Source organism: Phragmites australis, chromosome 3 (assembly GCF_958298935.1).
Source record: "Phragmites australis chromosome 3, lpPhrAust1.1, whole genome shotgun sequence".
Taxonomy (NCBI): Eukaryota; Viridiplantae; Streptophyta; class Magnoliopsida; order Poales; family Poaceae; genus Phragmites; species Phragmites australis.
Genome location: NC_084923.1, coordinates 1,395,662 through 1,418,091, shown reverse-complemented (window position 1 = coordinate 1,418,091; position 22,430 = coordinate 1,395,662). Strand labels below are relative to the sequence as shown.

The 22,430-nt window shown below is 44.6% G+C and overlaps 1 protein-coding gene across 2 annotated transcripts; it reads right to left on the bottom strand.

Annotated features, from left to right (window-relative positions):
• Positions 1 to 11,413: 11,413 nt before the first annotated feature.
• On the bottom strand, positions 11,414 to 22,098 carry LOC133911445 (serine/threonine-protein kinase ATG1a-like). Of its 2 annotated transcripts, none has more exons than XM_062353685.1 (13): positions 21,719 to 22,096; positions 21,482 to 21,599; positions 21,314 to 21,372; positions 20,712 to 20,776; positions 20,395 to 20,488; positions 20,236 to 20,316; positions 20,018 to 20,129; positions 19,760 to 19,814; positions 18,856 to 18,974; positions 18,443 to 18,783; positions 17,743 to 18,031; positions 17,601 to 17,671; positions 11,414 to 11,902 (listed from the first exon to the last, which is right to left on the bottom strand). In XM_062353685.1, exons 1-13 carry the CDS (start codon positions 21,980 to 21,982, stop codon positions 11,675 to 11,677), a joined length of 1,896 nt encoding a protein of 631 aa, XP_062209669.1. In that variant the 5' UTR covers positions 21,983 to 22,096; the 3' UTR covers positions 11,414 to 11,674. The 2 variants fall into 2 exon arrangements, with proteins under 2 accessions (XP_062209669.1, XP_062209670.1); XM_062353686.1 differs by lacking the exon at positions 11,414 to 11,902 and adding an exon at positions 17,161 to 17,451 and having other exon boundaries at positions 21,719 to 22,098.
• Between the last annotated feature and the right edge of the window lie 332 nt (positions 22,099 to 22,430).

The window sequence follows — 22,430 nt, the reverse complement described above, 5'->3', positions numbered from 1 at the left end:
TAGACAATATACTGAGACATTAATGTAGTGATCATGGTACCTCAGTTACCATGAGGAATGTAAATGGGTGAAATATCTAAAGTACCCCTCTATGCATATGATTATAACATAATATCTAAGGACAGACTGGTAATTTCTCATGCCCTTTATCTCTATAAATAAGCCCTCAAAGGGTAGGGGAGGGGGATCTCAGATTTTCCCCCATTACACAGACCCTGTTCGCTCTCTCGCTCTCTCTTCTTCGGCACACAGTCCATCCCTAAGCTTGAGTCTCCTTGTTGTAGGAGGACTCTCATCGCATTATGTTTGGGGCATGTTTTCATGCCCCAATAGCTAGCGCTATCCGTGGGGATCCTAAGCAAGAAGCCGTGGGAGGAGAAGAGCCGTGAAGGATAGCCAATCAGCATGGGTCACCCTAGGCCTAGCGGGCACGGGAGCTCAATGTTGTGCTGCATGGACGCACAAGGGGGTCACCATCCTACGGCTAACTGCGCGTAAGCTAGTTGTCACCGGTCATGTGTGCACGAGCCTGGTCGAGACCGTTGCGCCGTAGCCTGGGCGTGACGGATTGCCACCATGCGACCACGGGTGTGTAAGCTTGACACCACAGCCCGCTATCGCAATGCAGCAAAATCGCCTCCACGCCAGCAAATAGTCCAACACCCTTGTGCTGGGCACCGGCTCCATCAGGATAGTGGCGAGCATGACGCCTAACACACCATGCGACACTCTGGGACGGAGCCACCCACGAGCTGCGAAGCCACCTACTAGTAGGATACGGAGTTATCCCACCATACAGAAGGTACTACAAAAGGCTACATTGTCAATACATATCTCATTACAAAAGAGTGAGCTAGATAGATCAATCAGATCGTGACAAGAAGTAGATGCATCTACCTTATGATTGAAATTAAAGAGAGAGTTAGATTGTTTCAAAGAGGCCTACGGTTAAAATTCAATGCCCTCAAGTTTTGCCTTAAGCTCTTCATGCTCTTTATTTAACAATTCAAATTTATTCAATAATTATTTATAATTAGAAACTAAGGTAGCATTGATGTCATTAAAGACATTGAATTTTTTAAGCTATTTAGCTTGTTTCTTTAAGACCCTCTGTTGCTTATTAATCAGTTCAAGAAGTTTTTCTTGAGAGTGTGAATCCTCATCGGATTTATTATCACTTACATCGATTTTCATACCTTTGGTCATAAGCCACTTGTGTGATGATACCTTACGTGATGATGACCTTGAGAAAGAACTTCTCTTTGAGGGTGGATGGTGAAGTTTTTATCACTTGATCTTGAATCTTTATCTTCACTCATCCATTGCTAATGCTTTGGCTTTTCCCTTTTCCCTCTCTTGTTCTTGGTTTTCTTCTCCCTCTTGATATGATCAATTTGTTGACTAAGTCTTTAATGGAGATTGGATGATCAATCTCAGCATTGATTCTCTTGATGTCATTTTCCAATATTGAGATGAGTTTGGTGATCTTGGGGTTTATTTCTTCATCATTTGAGGTGACTTGCTCATCTTCTTTATGTGAAGAACCGTCCAAACAGTATTCTAGTTAATCATCAGGAGGATCATTATTCATAATCCAACCTCGACGATTAACCAGAATCATGTTCCCGTAGTCCCGGCACGTGTTTTGTGCACAAGGATTGGAACACAGGCCTCCAACATAGTACATCACAACATAGCTTAATAAATAACAAGCAATAAACATTTATATTACAAAAATTAAGCATGCAACTGATTCCCCATGTTTGACTCTCGCTCTTGCTCCCCATCTTCTCTTGCATGTGTGGGCAAGGAGTTTGCTTGCTTATAAGGGCAAGGTTCAATCCCCATGTTCATGATCATCTCATGAGTGGTAATCTTACCGAGTACTTGACTTGGAGTCAGTTTGCTAATGTTGTTTTTGTCATAGATGATGGGGACAATTAACTTGTATTTTGGAAGGAGTGCTTGTATTTCTTCTTACCACTTGATCATCTTCAATTGGCATCAAACCTAGCCTATTGATCTCATTGACAAGAATATTCAAACATGAGTATATGTCATTATCACTTTTATTGACAAGTTATTTAATGCTATTGAGCTGAGAGACTAGCGCATGATATTTCTAATTGTGCACATCATTAGTGCCTTCATGTATTTCAATGAGGTTAGTTCAAATATCATATGTATTAGTGAAAGAATATACTCGATTGAATACATCGATGCAAAAATAAGATAAAAGAATACTCTTTGCCAAAACATCGAATTGTCTCACCTTGTTTGTGGGACATTACTTTATTCTCTTCTCGGTGACTTTTCAAACATCTAAACTTTTGGCTTGCAGAAAACAAGTTATTAGAATCTTTCACTAGCGGAAGTGAATACCATCAAAATATGGAGCACTATCAATATCCATCCCTACCCGGACGTCACAACTCACTAGGCGATAAAGCATAACCGATCAAAAAGAGACCACAACTCAAATGCTATTTAGATTGGCATATACTTGTGAAAAGGTGTGAGCCACAGCTCTAATACCAAATGAACGAGATTGGTGACGTCCTAAGAGCGTGCGCGGGAGGTGAGGGATTTGGACAGCTAAAACTAATTGGCTCTAAAAACTTCACAAGATAAATCTATATCAATTTCTATCTAAAAGTGCTCTACGTTTATCTAGTGTTTCTACTCTACTGTTCAAAAGAGTTTGCAATCTATAGCCAATCTTAACAACCTACTCTAGAAAAGGTAAACATGTTAAGGTAAATTGTAAGTATGTAAACGTGGAAACGTAAAGGAGGTAGAGAGAGCTAACTCGGCATAAATGATTTTTATCCCGTGGCATCGATGACATAAATGCTACCCCCAAGTTCATATTGGAGCAGCCACCTAGGCAATTGCTCTCGGTCGGCACCCGGTCATGACCATTGAGCTACATAGGCCTCACGTAGGTTTAGCCATCAAGCCACTAAAGTAAGGCTCACCACAAGCCTCTCTTCTGGTCACTACTCACCGTTTTGACTTCAAAGCTTGAGCCACCAAGGCAAGAGTCTTCGCGTCCCCGTACAAGCTTCTTGTTGCCACTTCACACGAAGCCGAAGAGTCGACAAGCTTGAGCCACCAAAGCTCATGATGCCGACGACTCACCAAGACTTCAAGACGTCGATGAACCACTTGGTACAAAGTAGGATTACTACTTGATCCACTCTCTAGGCAGCAATACCTAGCAACAAGTCTCTCTAGGCCTAATAGTACTAATTACTCCCTAATCTTATGCTAATTATCTTGGATGATCACTAGCACTTTGGTGGCTTGTATGTCTCCTCAAGGGTGTATGTGAGCTTCTCTAGACTCCAGCACACTCGAATGACCGAGTGAGGGCGCACATATAGCCTCAACCCTGTGAACTAGCCATTCTTCCAACATCTTAAAAGACTGTGAATACCGGACATTCCAGCGTTAACAGTAGTGAGAGGAACCATCTAAATAGTATTCTAGCTAGGATGATCATTTTTCATAATCATGTCCACAATAATTAACCGGAATACAATTCTGATAGTCTTGATATGTGTTTAATTCTAGGATCGGAACACATAATAAAGAGCGAGTAATTAAATTAAGTTACAAGTCCTTAAGTAGGTTAAACTTAAAAACAAAATAAATAACTTGAATATTTGTTAGAGTAGTTACGCGGCAGAATAAGTTATATGACGACAAAAGATGGGTAGCATCGTTTGCCCTAAGTCGCCACCCCAAACTAACAACACACAAGTAGAATAATCGGGAGTGGGCGCTCGGGGCCAAGAGCAGTTGGTCCCCGAGTACCCAGAGTTTCCCGAGGACCCGAGAAGAGGCAGATCGGGGAGTGGACGCTCAGGGCCAAGAGCAGTTGGTCCCCGAGTACCCAGAGTTCCCCGAGGACCCGCAGGGACTCCACGATGAGGTGTTGATCGGTGGGAGGCCCGATGCTGCATTTAAGGGGGAGCGTGGCCGGTCACATCCAACCACTCCTCCCCACGCCTGTCGTACTGAGTACGTCAGTCCCTGCTACCGCCTGGCAGGAAGGCGTGGGAACAATTAATGCGGCAGGTCCCATCGCATGTCTCTTCGCGGGGCCCATGGAGACAGACTGCTCGAAGATATCTTCGATGGGCTCGAGGCTTATCGCCTATCGCCCCGTTACATCAGACCGTGTCAGTGCTACTCTGACCAGACGGGCATGAGAGGGTACTCAGAGGCTGGCCGGTGGGCCCCCTTGCACCTGCTAGAGTTGGGACGTGAAGACCGACGGGACCGTCCGAGGGGTGCATTTTTAACCCTCTGTAACATCAACTATAGACCCATGATTGTTGTTTTCCATTTATTCTATACGGGAACTTGTGCCCTCGTTCTGGGCACTCCCTGGAAGGCCTCTCCTCCGTAGATAAAAGGGGGGAGCACTTCGTAGAAAGGGGGCGGGAGGCAAACAAGCCAACCTGAGTCCTGAAGCCTGACTTAAGACTTCAGATAGCCAGAACTTGTAACACAGAGAAAGAGGAGAGTGCTAGAGATCCAGAGAAAGGCATTCCAAGAGCATTAATAATACACTAGACACATATGAGTAGGGTATTACGCCTCTGTGTGGTCTGAACCTGTCTAAATCCTTAGTGCATTTACTCCTACTAGCCAACGATTATTTGTCCCGCCTAAGTCCCATACACACGCATTAACCTCACGTACGAGGTAGATCCAGGACTAGCCCCCGGCCGAATCTCAAAGGGGGTTCCTCAGGATCACCGCTTGCGGTGTTCATCCACCGACAGAGGTGGAGCTACTGGTTTTGTAGCTGAGTGAGAGAGAAAGAGGTGGTAGGGGCAGCTAGTGGGTCTCATGCTTTAGAGTAATATAATATTTCAGCTGAAATTCTATTCCTTCTCTTCCATTTTTCTATTCTCTTTTATTTACCCAAAAGGATGCTCTAATGCTCCGTAAGAATTCTTGTGCAGTGATAACAAAATAAGATGAGCCCAATTTAAATTGGACTCACCCACCATGCATATACGGGATATAAACTAAAAGAAACTTTAGCATCGGGTATTTTCATAACTCTAAACGCAAGTTAAACCACCAAAAAAATTTAACAAGCACTCAACAAATAAACATGATGCTCGTGATATATACTTATGCTTAATGACATGATTACGATTTTGAGGACATGATAAATAGTACACGAATCGGAACATCCAGAGTGTACAGCAACAACAACTAACCGTTGGACCCCATGCAATCTCATTGTGAACACCGGATGTTTCAGTGTTATCTTTAACTCCATTATTAGACCACCCGATGTGTAGACTTAAGCCAACCAAGCCATTTCTCTTCATTGTGCATTTGTCCGACATGTAGATCTTCAGTGCATCGGAACATCCGACGTGTATAGCTACGTCAAAACTAGTTGTTGCAATTACAGGATCCTCCTGCGAATATTCCGATACATACGTCGAATCATCCAACATGTATACTTCTATTTTCCACTGAACTAGAGAAAATCCCTCTAAATTTTGCTCTGACGTATTCAACTCCTAATTGTTGGACCATCCGCCGAGTACAAAATCAGAGACGGAAGCTTCGTTATTTACAATTGTACAAACCCGAAGATGGAAGCTCTGAAGTTTATAATTCTTCTATCGTCGGATCATCCGGTATGTTTTTTAGACTGGTTCAATTCAACTCAATTTTTATCTCAACATCGGTAGCTTTTTTATGTGTTGTATGTATAAGACTTACTAAAATATATACTTAACAAGCATATTAGTCTAATTAATTATATTATTATTAATCATTAAAATAACATGTAATACCCTAACCAGGACATGTTCGCTACAAGTGCTCACCATCGGACCACTGATGCATGCCAGGTCGCGTATTTTCCGGAGGGATCGATCCGTCTGGCTACCCTGTACAGGCTGTACTGCGGCGCGAACGTTCTTCGCTTCTACCACCTCAGTAAACCCGTGCGTGCATGTACTTGCGCATATATGCTACTAGCACGTACGTAGTGGCTAGTGCTAGCTCACTTCTGGTGTTAACGTCGATGCATGTTTTTTCCCTTTAAGCCATCGTTTGATAATTTTTATGTTTTCTAGTATTCTTATCAACGTGATGCATGCGTGTACGGTACTAATCCGTCCAGTGATGGATCGGATTATTTACGAGTATGATAGTTATGAAACAAGACAAGAACTCTGCGCCCTTGCCGTACGTGTACACAAAATCCTGCAGTACGGAATCTAATACAGACAGTGATGGACGAAACGAAATCGATTGACGAAACTCATGCTTCTGCAGTGCGCAAAGAGAATTCATGGCCCGACGCATCACGAGATGTGCCACACAGCGATAGTTCCTCTTGGCTCGGTGCCTCGTTATAGCTAGCACTCGATCGATGGATCCCACGACAGCCGGCATCGCCGCAATGGCGCTAGCTACGAACCAGGCAAATGGAGCGCCTGATCAGATGGAGACGAGGAGCAGCACGGATTCTGCGCGAGATGGCACGGTACGCACGGGAGAGGCAGGGAGAGCACGCGAGCGCGGAAACGGAAAGGGCGAAGACTTTTTGGGCGGATCGGATGGGATGGCCCAGCGGCGCGAGAGGCGTTTGTCACGCACACTCCGTCGTGCACGCGCGCGGCCGGCGACAGCTTGCGAGCGCACTGAAGAGACGGGTGTTCGCCACCGGAGTGGAAACGGCCGGCCGGGTGCATGTGGTGCTTCTCATCGAGAGTCGGAAGTAGGATAGATAGGTCGCTTCAGGCATACCCTTAAGCTTGTTATGGGGACTACTGATTGGAGAGAGCCACGGTGTGATGTGCTCAGCCAAATTTGACGAGGACAATTTAATTAGTGAGGTATGCTAATCTGATTTTAATTTGGTAGGGTCCATGATCCTTGAGCTTATGATATGAGGATGCATATACGGTACTAGCTCATTGCATTTTTTTTTTTGGGTTGTAATCTTTTTCGTTACGATTCAGTTCTATCTTTAGAATTACCTTGCGATTTAAGTCATCATATACTCTATGCAATGCGCTCACAATGCTTAATACAAATTACCCATTGCAGTATAGTTATCCTCCTACATGATATCAAGTCGGCACCATTTTCGAACTGTCGCCTCCACAACTTCCGTTGTGCCATCCCGGGAGATGATCCGATCTCTATGTTCTCTCCCTAACTACATATCCTGTAGTTTAGTCATTACTGATTATCCAACTGGCTACACTTACAATTTTTCCCGATTCACTTTAGATCGGGTTTTCTCTTGATCGTGAAATGTATTCTATTTTCAATTATAGATCAATTTGTGTCACTCTGTTGTTCCTGCAACGCTCCTCCTCTCCAGATTTCTCTGCCTCGGCTTCAACCTCTCCGGCACCTTCTCTCATCTGATGGTACCACGGCATGACACAACACGCTCGTTCAGACACCCCCTCTTTTGTGGCCTTCTAAGCACCATCATCATCACGTCAAATCATCACCGTTGGCCCATCATCCGTGAGCACGAACCTTGCACCACTGAGAATAAGGTTGTTAGCTTGTTGCCGCATGTCCTCTCAGGCTGCAACGCTAACACTTGTGGTCACGTCATCATTGCTAGGTCATCACCTCTCTGAGCAGTGGCTTCACCTCATGTTGCCCGCCCTTGTCACCACGTCAGTTATTGCTCCAAGTTAGCGCCTTCCTCTGACACCTCCAGGCCACCGTCGTTGCCCCCATCGAGGCTGTTGTTGCCACCGCTAATTGAGGTCCTTAGGCACATCAACCTTACTTTGTGCATGCATATGTTTGTGTTGGTGCTTTTTACATGCACCCTTCTCCACGCCTACGACCATTATCACCTCGCTCTCAGCTACCTTGGTAACAAAACAGTTATCATCTACTTGAGCACACTCTAATACAGTCTGAGCATCCGCGATTCTCGATGTTAGAGTATATCCGATGTTTATAATATGATAGGATTGATTGTAATTTCATCATACAATTTGATTCTATCTTTAGAATCGACTTGTAATTCAAATTATGTACTCTATATAAATACGCTCACGAGACTCAATATAAATGATCTATTACTATATATTCATCCTTTTATATAATACTAGCGCATCAACCTGTGCGACTGCACATGCTAGAAATTTAGCTTACAGCTGAATTCTAGATATTTGTGTTAATAATGGTTGTATATTAAGATACATCAGCTATTTATATTTAAATATTAGAATGTAAATATAAATGTAATTTTTGTTCATAATATTGGAATCATGTTTATTATTTGTGAATAGATATAATTTATAATTTTCATTTTATGTGTTATACAAATTGTTTTTTATTTGTTTCTTGATTTTTTTGAAATTATTATTATTATTAATGTCGTCACCGTATCTCATATTATTTTTTAAAAATACATTATAAATTCTTTGATATTATTTTTATGTGATAATCCGTAATATGTTTGTGTTCTGTTGTTTTAATTTTGTAATGCTTGATTACACGCATATTTAATTGGTATATTTTAATTGATTTAGAAAAGTGTGTTGATTGCTAACGTAACTAAGTTGGAGTTTGTTAATGTAACCTTGTTAGACAAAGAGTATCTATAAAAAAAAGAAGGAAAGGTAAGGCAAGAAGTAGTCTTAGAATTGGACTCTATAATTTGTTTTTTAATCTTTTATTTCATCTAGTTGTTGATCTATGGTTACAGTTAGTCAATCAATGGTTACAGTTAGTCAATCAATCAATTCGACGGTTGAATGTTTTGCTTTTTTTTATGAAAATTTCTAAACATTTTCTAGAATTAATGTGAAGGCAAAAAAAAACCCTTCAATTAGTAAATATAAGATAGTATACTAAAACAAATCAATCAACAATCGGATATACTCTGATAAAATAGAACATCAAGTAAAACTGCAAACGTAAGGGTTCGTTTCGCCCAGAAAGTGCATAATGTTAGCATTCCACACATGATTATCGCGTAGTCACACGCGTAAAACGTAGGGCTTCTCTGAAGTTTTGTCGAGATAAGATAGCGCAAAACCATGGCCCATTGGCCATTGGGAGTCTGGGACCGCAATATATACCGGCCGCATACATCCACGTCGGCGCCGGTACAGTGGGCGCGCGATGTGATGCAATCCCTCGGTCCCTCCCTCCCCCGGCGTCCGGGCAAGACAAGATCGATGTTCCCCCGCAGCGAAGACGCTTGCATAATTGGTGATCGATTACGAGATGGAACAAGCCTGGGCCGCTTCTGGTCGGGATCCTCTTCGAGAGACAACCAAACCCTTTTCCTGCAGCCAGGCACCCAGCCTTTTCCCCTCGTCTCCATTGCCTACGCCGCAGTAGGATGAGGTTTTACTTTTACCCGCTCTGTGTTTCTCTTGTTCAGCTTCTTTGACCACTGGGAGCGTAGTGCCCGAGGTGTGCTGTCCTTTCCCTACCTCGCGCACTTCATCGGGATAGCTTTCTGCTTTCTTTCATGGCCGAGTGGTGGTAGCGCACGGTTACACTCTTCCACCTCAGCTTTACTTACCCCTACGTCTCGTCGCTGTAAAATATACTAGTGTGGTCGAGTCTACCATCAGCTGGCTTCACCGTAGTGGTGGTAGCACCGTAGCAGTGCAGCGACACCGCCCATTACTCCTTGGCAGGTTCGCACCACCAGTTTGATGCGGTAACAGGAGCAGCACTTCATGGCCGGCTGTGCACTGCCATCTTTTTTTATTAGGTACAATCGAGTACGTATCCGACTCACGCACCATATTCACATCCTAAGTGTGCATACACTTGTGTATTTTAAACACATGTTAAACTTATAGTGTATGAGTACGCACATCCTAATTAACTCGTATATGTGTGGGTGTCCTATGTTATATTCAGAACCTATCCTGAGAGCAGCCGAGGATAAGCCCCCTGGTGTCTCGAGGCTCGAAGGCTGGTGTGCCCTGCGATCTGAACCAATACATAGGTGCGCGAGGCGGTAGAAAGGTGTCAGCCGTTGCATGCATGCCGCTGCTCCTGCACCACGCTATCCAAGCTTGCCATGATTTGGGACTTTGACACGTACGGTCAGGCAAGCACAGAGATGGAAGTAAATATACTTCAGTTCCGCACACAAACTCCCTTAAATTCTTTGCCCTGGCTCCTGCTGTCCGGGGCATAGTCCATCTACCATGAACTTTTTTGTCAGCTGTCACGTTGCTCTCAGCTAGATATAGAGCTTGTTTAGATAGTCGTGGCTTTAGAGCTTTTAGCTGTCTAAGAAATCGATTTGAACGGTTGAATTTTGATTGTTAGATTTTATAATAATTTTTTAACTCTCAGCGCACTAAAAATTAGAAAAACTTTTCACAATTTACTTCTCAACTTTTAATTTATTTCAATCATAAAGGTTTCCTCAATCAACTAAAAACCAAAAAATATCAGGACCAAAAGCCAGCCATAATGCACATACGGAGTCCAAAGGCTGGAATGATGCTGCATGAGGAGCCGAGGGGAGCGAGCCTTTGGATGCATGCAACGGCCGGCCCGGCCGGGAAATAATTGGGGAGATTTGTTTTGATTGCCGGGATCTGGTGACCGATACAGCCAGCCATGCATGCCGCTCCAAGTACCAAACGGTACCGCCCAGTTTTAATTCAGCTGAGGTGTGCCTGGTCCGGTGAAAAATCTCCTGGCAGCCACATGCAAGGACCGGATGTTTGTAGTAGCACGAGACTACCGAGTAACTTGCCTCTGTTTCCGTCCTTGTTCTCACTGTTACTCGTACAAGCTTACGACCAATGGAGCATCAGCTGGCACCACCTGCCTATCCCCGATGCTATTGCTACCTGTATCTAGCATCACGCTGCGTTTTCGCTGCAAAACTATGCAACAAACACAAGAGTTCAAAACAATTAACACATGAAACCTCCTTCCAGCTCCAAGTGGTGCTCCATCCTTTCACCCAACAGAGCGACAGAGATGGCTGTGGTACCACTTACCAGGCTCACCCGTGCCCTCTTCGATATTTTTCGCGCCAAAACATGGCCGCTCTTCCCCGCTGATGGAACCGTCAGCCGTGGGCGCTGTACTGCAGCCACAAATGCATAAGACAGAACTTGTTCTTCACTGGCATGGCTCCTCTGCAGTAAATGTAAATTGGGGTTTGACGTACCATCAGGCGTAGATCTGTGAAAATGTGATAAATCTGCTAACCGTGATGTGTGTGGCTGGCACCATTGCGAGATAAGCAGGCAGGATAACAGATAGGAAGGTAGAATGCTCAAAGTGGAAAGCATCGATGTAAAAGAAGTAAATTTTACATGCTGTACGTGCAATTTTGCATATGGTTTTCATACATCATACCTAGTTCGAAAATAAAAAGACCTCGGAGCTTGAAAACTTGACCGCAAGGCAGTTAAAGAAAGGTCTGAACAATTTATATTTACAGATTCACATATTGAATATACAAATATAGCAAGTCTAAGGTCATTCAAACATGATATAATAAGACGACCATAAAGCAGTGTTATATACAAAAGTTCATGCCATCAGAAGCTCACCAATGCACTAAACACCTCCTAGACAAAAAGGGGGTGGAGGGATGGACTAATGCTACACGGGAACAAAGCCAAGCTTTGCCGCGATGCGAATAATTAATCTTTCAGTCCTTGTGGACTGATCTCTGCTGTTGTCCAGCAACCTGAGCACTGCAGAGATGACTCTTCAAATTAGCTATGTACCTATGGATGCGTTGCTGATTCGATGGTGAAAGGGAAAACGGTGGATTTAGTGGCAAAATAGGTGCTTCCTGCGATATAAATGTGAGCAAGATGATAGCTTTTGAGTATAGCGCCACTGATCTACTTTGATGTCCCAAGACTTCATTTGCCTGAAACAAATAAGTAATAAGTAAATACAAAGTATCAACTGTAACCAACAAGTGACTAAATGCTTTCAGCCCCTAACCCCAAAATAAGGTTCACATGTGACGAATAGTAAAACCCTGTTTCTCCTGTCGTTAGATCCAGTTATATCTGGTAGATTCTACTGAAGATGTTGAATGAAGTAGAATTGTGTTCAGGTATCCAGTTATGACTGGTGCAGTTCCATAAAAGGAGCAAGCTATGGCTGGTAATGGGTGTCTTGTTTGCAGAACAAGCTTTGCTCTTAGTGAAATGTAAAACAAGAATACTCATTTCTGACCCTAGTTATTGATGTAATTTCCTACTGGCAGCCATTAAAGGAAGCATGCCTGGAACTAGAGGTGACCACTGAACAACTGCTTGGACAACCAGTAGTATATCTTGAGCGTTGATACAATATTACTTCATTGAACGACTTTCTTGATACGCATTAACTATTAACTATCCATTTTAAGTTTACATCATTGCACAACCATGAATCATTTGGTTGAAGCTACATTGTCACGGCCGGTGACAGATATCAGCGATTGGAGATTGTAGCGGTGCGGAATTGGTAATCTTGGACGCAGAACCGGATGCTTGAACTTGGGCGGTGCCATGGTGACAGTGCCTAGGAGCAAGGCACGGGATAAGGGTGAACTTTAGGATTCTAATTGATTGCCTTCCTGAGTTCTCACAATTACAATATATAAATGGCTATGGCTAACAAATCCTTAACTAACTCCAATCTCTATTCCTAACCGAACCAATCTATTAATCCAACTCAATCTCTAACAAATCCAACTACGAACCTAACTTGTTGACGAAGATGTAGCTGCAGCCGTCACGACTCCTTGGCGCACCTGGTGTTGATGGTAGGTCTGTCCCCACATGACATCTCTCCCTCCCTCAGGAAACAGCTCATCCTCGAGCTGGAAGTTGGGATAGCGTTGACGGAACTCTAGAACACAACCATGAGGCATCTGTAGGCCCTCCCATTGAACCAGCACTTCCCAAATGCCACGCTCAAACATGAACGCAAAACAGCAGCAGACAGACACAACGCGCCCATTGTGAATAATAGGAGAAAGTGGCGGTGGTGCAGTCGGAGGATCACCGATGAAGGGTTTCAATAAGTTGATGTGGAACACCGAATGAAGATGTACCTGTCGTGGTAGGTCCATGCAGCACGCCACCTCACCAATGCATTCCAGGACCTTGTAAGGACCACCGACGAGCCAGCTTGCTTGAGGATGTACCGGAAATAGACATTGTTGGACGGTGATGAAGACGAAGCCATACCCATTGGCCTACATCGAATGTGAGAGGCCAATGCTTGAGCTTGATGAAGACGATCCTGGACGCCACGGAGGAAGGAGTCCCGATCCACCAGTTGTTTGTCCACCGCCTGCACTCTCGTCGTGCCCAAGTCGTAGGAGCGAAGAGTAAGCGGGTCGCGGCCATAGACGACACGGAACGACGTTGCTTGGAGCGTTGTATGGAATGACGTGTTGTAGCAATATTCGGCCCACAGAAACCATTGTAGCCATTGACGTGGACGATCACCTGTCATGCACCGCAAACACATCGCGATGACCTTGTTGACTGCCTCTGTCTAACCGTCTGTCTGGGGATGGAAGGCAGTGCTTTTGAGAAGGCGAACACCCGTGAGCTTAAATAATTCTATCTAGAACCGGCTTGTAAAGATTGTGTCGCGATCGGAGACAATAGTCGCCGGCAGCCCATGCAGGCGCACCACCTTCGCGCAAAGCACTCGGACGACAGACTCAGCTATGTATGGATGTGCCAAAGGAATAAAATGAGCTTACTTCGAAAACCGATCCACCACGGACAAGATGATCGTCTTCTCGTGTACCTTAGGTAACGCCTCGACGAAGTCCATTGCGCCGTCTACCCAAATGTGTTTCGGTACTGAAAGAGGCTGAAGAAGACCGGCCGGGTGTTGCGTTGAAGTCTTGTTGCGCTGACAGGTTGAACAGCCACGCATGTAGTCCACGACAGCCGCACGCACGCTTGTCCAAGTGAAATCGCTGCGGACGTGGTGGAGCGTCTTTTGAACGCCTTCGTGTCCCGGTTCATGAGCCTCCGATATAATCAATGGAATCAACGGGGAGGTACTGGAGAGGAAGATGCGCCGGTCACGGATGATCATAACATCGTGTACTAACCACGTTGGCCGCAGCTCGCCATTGGTGATCTTGGTCACTAGCTCTTGTAGCGCAGCATCCCCTGCCATTTCCTTGCAAATATCATAAAGGGGGTCGAACTGCGACCTAGAAATTGCTGCTAACTGCTTGGCACCAACGCCACCGTCTTGACGAGATAGGGCGTTCGCCACCATGTTCGTCAAGCCAGGCTTGTAGTCGACCACGAAGTCATATCCGAAGAGTTTACTAACCTAACGATGTTGTGGAATGGTCAACAGACGCTGATCAAGCAAGAACTTCAGGCTATAATGATCGGTCTTGATGATGAAGGCACGTCCCCAGATATATGACCGCCAATGGTGTACGACGTAAACGAGGCCAATGAGCTCACATTCATAGGTGGCCAACTTAGCGTGTCGCGGCGTGACCGGTTTGCTGAAGTATGCAATTGGACCGCTACCTTGATGTAGTGCCGCTCCGAATCCGGAGCCTGATGCGTCGCATTCCACGGTGAAGGAGCTGGTGAAGCTCGACAATTGCAATACCAGCACGGTGGTCAGAGCGTTCTTCAACTTGTCGAAGGCGGACGAGGCCTCGATAGTCCACGCGAACCCCTCCTTGAGGAGATTCGTCAAAGGTTCAGCAATGGCGTCGAAATCCCGGATGAACTTACGGTAGTATCCTGATAAGCCCAAGAATCCTCGCAGTGCGCGAACGGAGGTCGGGCGCCGCCAGTCCACCACCGCCCTGATCTTGGCGCTGTCCATGGCGACGCCGATCTTAGAAACAACGTGACCAAGATAGGCAACAGACGTCTCTCCAAACGAGCGTTTCAAATTCTTAAGGGCGAGTTTGTGCTGGCGAAGGAGGTGGAACACAACGCGCGTAAGTCGGAGATGGTCAGCCCACGGCCTGCTATAGATTAAAATGTCATCAAAAAATACCAACACAGGGCGACGCGGGGAAGGGTTTAAGGATTTCGCTCATCAGGGCCTAAAACGTTGCTAGGGTGTTGGTAAGGCTGAATGGCATCACGACGAACTCGAATAAGCCTTCGTGCATGCGGAACGCCGTCTTGTGAATGTCGTCATCGTACATGCGGACCTGATGATATCCAGAGCTCAAGTCGAGCTTAGTAAAGAAGCACACCCCCTTGAGTTCGTCTAGAAGCTCAGCCACCACGGGAATTGGAAATTTACCACCGAAGAGAAGGCGGACTTGCTACGGTGAATAGGCCCAAGATGTAGCATTTCAACGCATTGACTTTCAACCTCGTTCTTCTGAATGGGCGGATAGCGATACGGCCGAACGACCACAGGCAGTGTGCCCGACAGGAGATGAATGCGATTATCGCACGCCCACGGTGGCGGTAGGCCCATAGGTGACTAGAACAGATCGTTGAATTCCTCCAATAGCGCGTCAACAACTGCCCGTGCCGAGTAAACGCGCCAGTTCAATTGTGGTGCACGGCCTGCAAGCCCATGCCCAATGACGCGGTGATCACGTCGCCAAAAGGACATGGTCATCTTGTCAAACTCCCAAAGAATGGGCCCAAGGGTGCGTAGCCATTGCACCCTTGGGACCATGTCGTGTTCGCCGAGATCGAGGGCATAGAGGTCAAGGTGGAAATCCTCGTCGTGGACGCGGACTGGGACGCGGCGGCAAACTCCCACGCTTGGAACGCGATCCCTGTTGGCCATGGCGACTTGGAGTCCTGAACAACCAAGTGGTGTCAGTCCAGCCTTGGGCAAGACCGCGTCCACGATGAAGTTATGCGTGGATCCCGAGTCTATGAGGGCTTGAAAGAGCTGGCCGCCGATGGAGACGCATCGTATTGCCGTGCTAGACGCCCGAAAGCATGTGCAGAGAAATCTCTGGTTCATCCTCGACGTCTTCCTCACAGCAACCCCCGTCCTCAGGAAAATCCAGGACAATTTGGAACAACTTCTTACACCTATGCTCGGGTGAGAATTTCTCCTCGCAATTGTAGCACAATCCCTTGGTGAGGCGGTCAGCCATCTCTGCCGGCGTCAGGAACTTAAAGCGGCGCAATCTGTTGGTCACCACAATCTCTGGATCCCCGACGTCCTTCAGGGTTGGTGCTGGTCGCGACGCATTGTAGTGTTGGCCAGGGAGATCCACGGTGGCCTGCACCTAAGCGTGACGTTCGTACGGGCGGGCCAGGTGCATCGCATCTTCTGGAGTTTCAGGTTGGCGCAATTCCACATCCGTGCGGAGCAAATCAGGAGGTCAGCGGTGAAGACATGAATTTGATGGCGTTCGGTCATCCTGTTGCACCGGCAGACCAAGGCAAGGAACTTATCCTAGTAATCGGCCATCGACCCAGTCCGACGAAGCTAGGAAAGCTCACCAAGATGGCTGTCCTGAATTGCCAGATCGAAGCGGCGATTGACGAACTTGATGAAGTCCGGCCACGTTGTTTCGCCATGATCCCGCGTGAGGCGGAAGTACCACTGCTGGGTGTTATCGTCCATATGGAACGAAGCTAGCCATACCTTGCGATCTTCCGGCGTAGCCATGCCGCAGAAGAATTGCTCACAACGATTGAGCCATGGCAGTGGGTCGCTGGCGCCATCGTATTACGGAAAATCCAGTTTGTGGTAGCACAAAGGAGGTCGGTCGTCGTCCTGTCGAGCGCTGATGTCGTGCATGGCTGGTAGCCCATCGTCGTGCTTCTTCGGACCGGTCGCTGTGGTATGGGCTATGGGCGACCTGGTGTTCTCCAGACGAGAGAGCCACGTTGTTGCGCAGCCACCTGATTTTTTAGGTCGTTGATGTCGCCTTTGATCGTAGGAATTTGGCCGACCATCGCTGCTAGCGCCTTCAGCTGAGACGCTATGTCGTCGAGTTGCCGGACCACGTCGTCGATATTCTTGGAGGCGTCGGCCATCGAGATCGGAAGAGTTGTCTCTGATACCAAGTTGTCACGATCAGTGACAAAGATCAGCGATCGGAGATTGTAGCGATGGGAATTGGTAATCGTGGACGCAGAACCGGACGCTTGAACTTGGGCGGCGCGTGGTGGCAGCGCCCAAGAGCAAGGCAACTTTAGGATTCTAATTGATTGCCTTCCTGAGTTCTCACAATTACAATATATAGATGGCTATGGCTAACAAATCCTTAACTAACTTCAATCTCTATTCCTAACCGAACCAATCTATTAATCCAACTCTATCTCTAACCAACCCACCTACGAACCTAACTTGCCGACAAAGATTTAGCTGCAGCCGTCACGACTCCTTGGCACGCCCGGCGTCGATGGTAGGTCTGTCCCCACATGACATGGTTACATAGTGGAACCCCTATGCTTTGCCCATTCATGGCTATTATTAGGGGATGCTTCCAAACTGTTCCCCCTAAAAAAAACAGAAAATAAAAAAAGGAAACACTATGCATAATTTTTTTGTTCAAATTATATGTACATGCATCCATGATATGCATAGAGAAATAGAGGTTCCAAAGAAAACATCGAAGAAACCCAGATAGTGATACTTACAGCGCCACTTTTCCCATATTCTAAAGCATTTTGGAATATGATATCCATTGCATCTGGCATCTCGGTGTTATCTGGAAAAGAATGTTGGTTATAACTAACAATCAATACTAAATAACAAGAAGAAGATACCAGTGTTCCTGACCATTGTTCTCCCGCAATCTATGCGATATCTTCTCTGCACGATCATATGCCTTCATGAACCCACTTTCAACCCAGGAACAAACAGAAACTGGCCTAGTGAAATCCAATCCTCGCACTACATTCAGAGATGAGCGATCACTCTTAGGCAGGAAATGTTCTTGACCAGATTTAGAGAAACTTTCATCATCTGATGCATCCATGAATAAGCTAAATGCATCAAGTGCCTCTTTCCAGATAGCTAATAATACGAGTTCAACTGATAATGCCTCCAGGTCCAGCCCTTTAAAAAGCTACATAACACAGAAAAGCAAAGACACATATAAGAAAAGCAGGGGTTATCATGTCCCAGTTGTCAAACGAAATACCATTGGTATGACCGTTTAAAAGGGCTTTTGTGTGCCATTGTTGTATTGAAATTTGGAAATCAATAACATTGCAACAAAGAATTGTCTGTTTAATTTCAATATAGCAAAAACTCCAAAGGATGTAAATTTGAGGAAAAGACTGCTAAGGACAGCTGGCTTGTTCACAACCATAAAAGATGTGTTACTGCCGAAGTGGCGAGGAATATTAACTAAGAACTGTAAAAGCATGCGCCTCACAAGAGAATTATTAACTGTAAAAGCACACTAAGATAGAATGAAGACGAATATCATGTTTAAGGGTCATCGTGTTATTTTTCAGTACAGCAGCAGTAGTACCTTCTCCCGAGCAAGTTCTGTAAGAACAACAACATATTGATTCAGAATGTGAAGCCTCAAGTGATAATCAGGCTGCTTCTCTCTTCTATCTTCTGCAGTGGTTGACTCCTGGGAAATAGACACTGAAGTACATCCATGGTTTTGTACAGCAATAACTCTACGGATCAAGTCTCTGTTTTGATTCTGAACAGACCCTTTGCCAGTGGACCTATCATAGATGGCAGTTCTTGGACCTGTATCATCTTTTGTGGACTTCTCGAGAGAAGACATCATCTCTATAGAAGTACAGTTTACCGGAACTAGTACATATTCTCGCTCTATCCACTCCCATGAATCAAATACTGGAAAAATATACAAAATTAGTGCCTAATCAGAAGACATAAGATATGATTTATAGATGGAGCGAAATGTACTTTTTGAATTTTTTGAATCCACACTTCCAGACTTTGCTTTGAGGACAACAGAAGAGGTGTTCTGGCATGTATCCCTTAAATCAACAGCATGATGGGACTCACTGATAAGTTCGCGTTTCCTGAAATGGCATAATAAGCAAGCCTCAACATGGGAGAAAATATAACATTACAAAACCAAACTATTCCAAACATACAGAAAAATCTAAAAGAACTGCAGGATTGTTGCACAAATGAGAAGTACATAATGTACTACAAGCTTCAACAAAGGAGGAAATACAAACTATAAAACTTAAAAATTTAAACTACTCCGAAACAAACAGAAAAATCTAGGAAATACTGATAATAAAACTATTCCAAAATATACGGAAAAATATAGAAACAAAACTGCAGATTGTTGCACATATGAGTAGCTATGCCGAATTATAGAAGTACATAATGCAGTATTCCAAAAATCATTGAACAAATATTTGTTTCTTTTTTTCTCGAGCACGCAGGAGAACTGCGCATCATTTAATTAAAGAATGAATAAAAGGTCCATACACTGAGAACACTACAAAAAAAAAACACGTCATTGAACAAATATCAGGGACAAACTACATATGGTCAGCAAAATTCATAGAACAAATTCATTTGTGAGCACAAGAACAGAAAAAAAAATAGTGCATACATTTATTACATACATTTTTGTTTTTTTGTTCTCTCCACTACTATTGAATTTGATCGTTCAAGTTATGTTGGCACACACCACGTCAGTAGTAAGGACTAAGGTACCCATTAAAACTTTTTTTGGTAAACATTTCAGCAGGGTATTGCTAAGCTAAAATTCAGGATTGAGTATAGAAACAAAGTAGATGATGCAACAGTACCATATGGATGAATACAAGCACCAGAGTGAAGGGATTACCTTGTTGTTGCCAAAAACTTGTGATTGAAGAATTCCTCAAAGCTTATTCTCTTCACTGCAAAACCAAAAGCAAATTTTAACCTGATTCCCCAATTGGTAAAGACTAAACAGGTCAACACCAACAGATGAATATCAAATTGAGGTTGCTCACAAAAAAGAAGAAACTTGAACCAAATAAAATTACTGCAGAGAATTAAATCAGTTAAGGCACTCCTGCTTTGCACAAAATAAATAAATAAAGTGGAACAGAAGGCCAACTTGGATCACGGCGAAGGAGCCTTCTGCACAAGTCAATGCAATCAGGACATAAATCAGCTTCAATTTCTGAAGGGAAACTAAGTTCATCGGAAGCCAGGATGTTTTGGCGCAGCTGTATTTCAAACACAATGAGCAAGCACCCATTTTAGCGGACACATTGATCACATTGTGGTTGTATGTATATATACATCTGGTTCTACAATACAAGAGTAGCAAACCTGATAATAGTTACTCCCAGAAAATGGCAACTTCCCTGTGACTAGCTGGAAAAGAATGACCCCAACACTCCACAAGTCTGACTGCAAAGCTTTTTCAACGAGAGATTATTGGCCAGTAGTTTTAAAATCCACGAATTTGATGCAAGATAATGAGCCAACCTTTGCATCATAGTCCTTCCCTTGCCAAATTTCTGGGGCCATATACAATGGCGACCCACATATTGTGGCAGCTAAATTTTCGTGCATCAGAGACCTGAAACCACTCCAAAAATGTCACAACACATTGATCACTTATATGCAGTATTCAGAAGTAAATATGTAGAGGATAAAAGTCAGTATGAAAATCATATCATTGTGAAATGAAAAAAGATAGCAGTTATAAATAACCTGATGCTATCAAGTCATTTGATAGAGGAGGGAAAAAAAATGTCCGGTAATAGATATATATGCAGCGATGGGGAAGATGATGCTCTCACCTTGCAAACCCAAAATCACCAATTTTCAATATGATGGCATCACCATTAGTTGATAGTAGAAGGTTCTGCATGTTTCACAGCTTGATCAGTATGGAGTAAATAATGCATCTCGAAAGCATATGATGGTAATAAACCATAGTTAGCCAAAACAAATAAACACATGGAAAAATTACAAGCATATGTTGACTGGACAAAAAAAAAATATAAGCATCTCGAAAGCTATTCTGTACTTTCCCTAATCATATGTGACTGGACATCAAATACAAGCATGACTAAACAGGAGTGGTTTGACATTTGATGGAATTGGAATTGATTGGGGGTAAACCCATTTAACTATTTAAGTGATGTTTAGTGCTAATTTGTCGTTTATAAATCCAGTTGCTATATATGGACTTGTACAAGCAGCTATAAACATCTCTAACTCCACACACACTCTTAGTCTTAGTTTGGCACTTGGTACACAAATATAGACATCCCAGACACCAATCAGGGTAATCAGGAGCAAAAATCCATCCATGAAAATCAGAATCTCCCCCCGGGGGGAGGGGGGGATCACGCCCAAATCAACAACGTAAAATGACAAAATAACCCTGAAATAAAACCTGCGGCTTGAGGTCTCGGTGCACGATGTTCCTCCCCCTCAGCACCTTCAGCCCTTCCGCTACGCATCCGAAACAACAGAGTAACCAACCCAGAAGCGACACATAAAAAACAAGGCCGCAATATTTATTTAGATTGTTTAAAAACACAAAGCCCGATTAAGAACATACCGAGCTGCCGCATCAAGTCCTTTGCGGTTGCCTCCGGCAGCCGCCCGTGCTTGTTCAAAAAGGAATCGAGGTCCCCTCCATCGCAGTACTCCAGCACCAGGTTCAGCACCTTCCCTGTCTGCGGCGAACAGCACATGGGCATTTCACTCGTGTCAAATCGTCAACCATACTAATTCGAGTTCTATAGAGATCGTGATCGTGGCGGATAGGTAGGGGAGCTAAGGGGGGATTGCGTACGTCGATGGTGTCGAGGAGGCGGAGGATGTTGGGGTGGTCGAAGCTGTTTAGGATCTCCCTCTCCTGGAGGATGCCGTCGTGCACGCGCTTGTCGACGAGCTCGCGGTCGATCGCCTTTACCGCCACGGGCGCGCCGGTGCGGCGGTGCGCGGCGAGGAACACCTCGGCGAACGAGCCCTTCCCCACCATCCTCTGCATCTCGTACTCCCCCACCACCCACGGATTCGCCCTCGCCATCGGCCTCGCCTCCCCCTCGTCCTCCATCGCCTCTGCGGAGCTCGCCGACGCAGTCGTCGCCGGCGAGTTGTTTGGGGTTTCGTTCAGTTTGAGCGAGCGTGTACGGTAGTTTGGATTAGGGGGCCCGCGTGGTGGCCTAGTCCGTTACGGGCTAAAATTTTCGTTTAATTGCGTTTTTTTCTACGAAAAATATACGAATATTTAAAAGTATCTAATACTAATAAAATATATTTCACGATAAATCTAATAATACGAAAAATTTAGTTATTTATAAATCTTTTTTAAAAAAAACATAAGACCAAAATTGCTACAGTAAAAATTGTGATAAGTAAAAAAAACAGAGGTAGTAAAATATTCGATATCTCATATGCTCTGATTTTCGACATATGAGATACCAAATATACGCTATAGCTACATATTCGGTATATATATTTGGCACCTCATGTATGTTAGGTCCGTGTTTTTTTATAATATA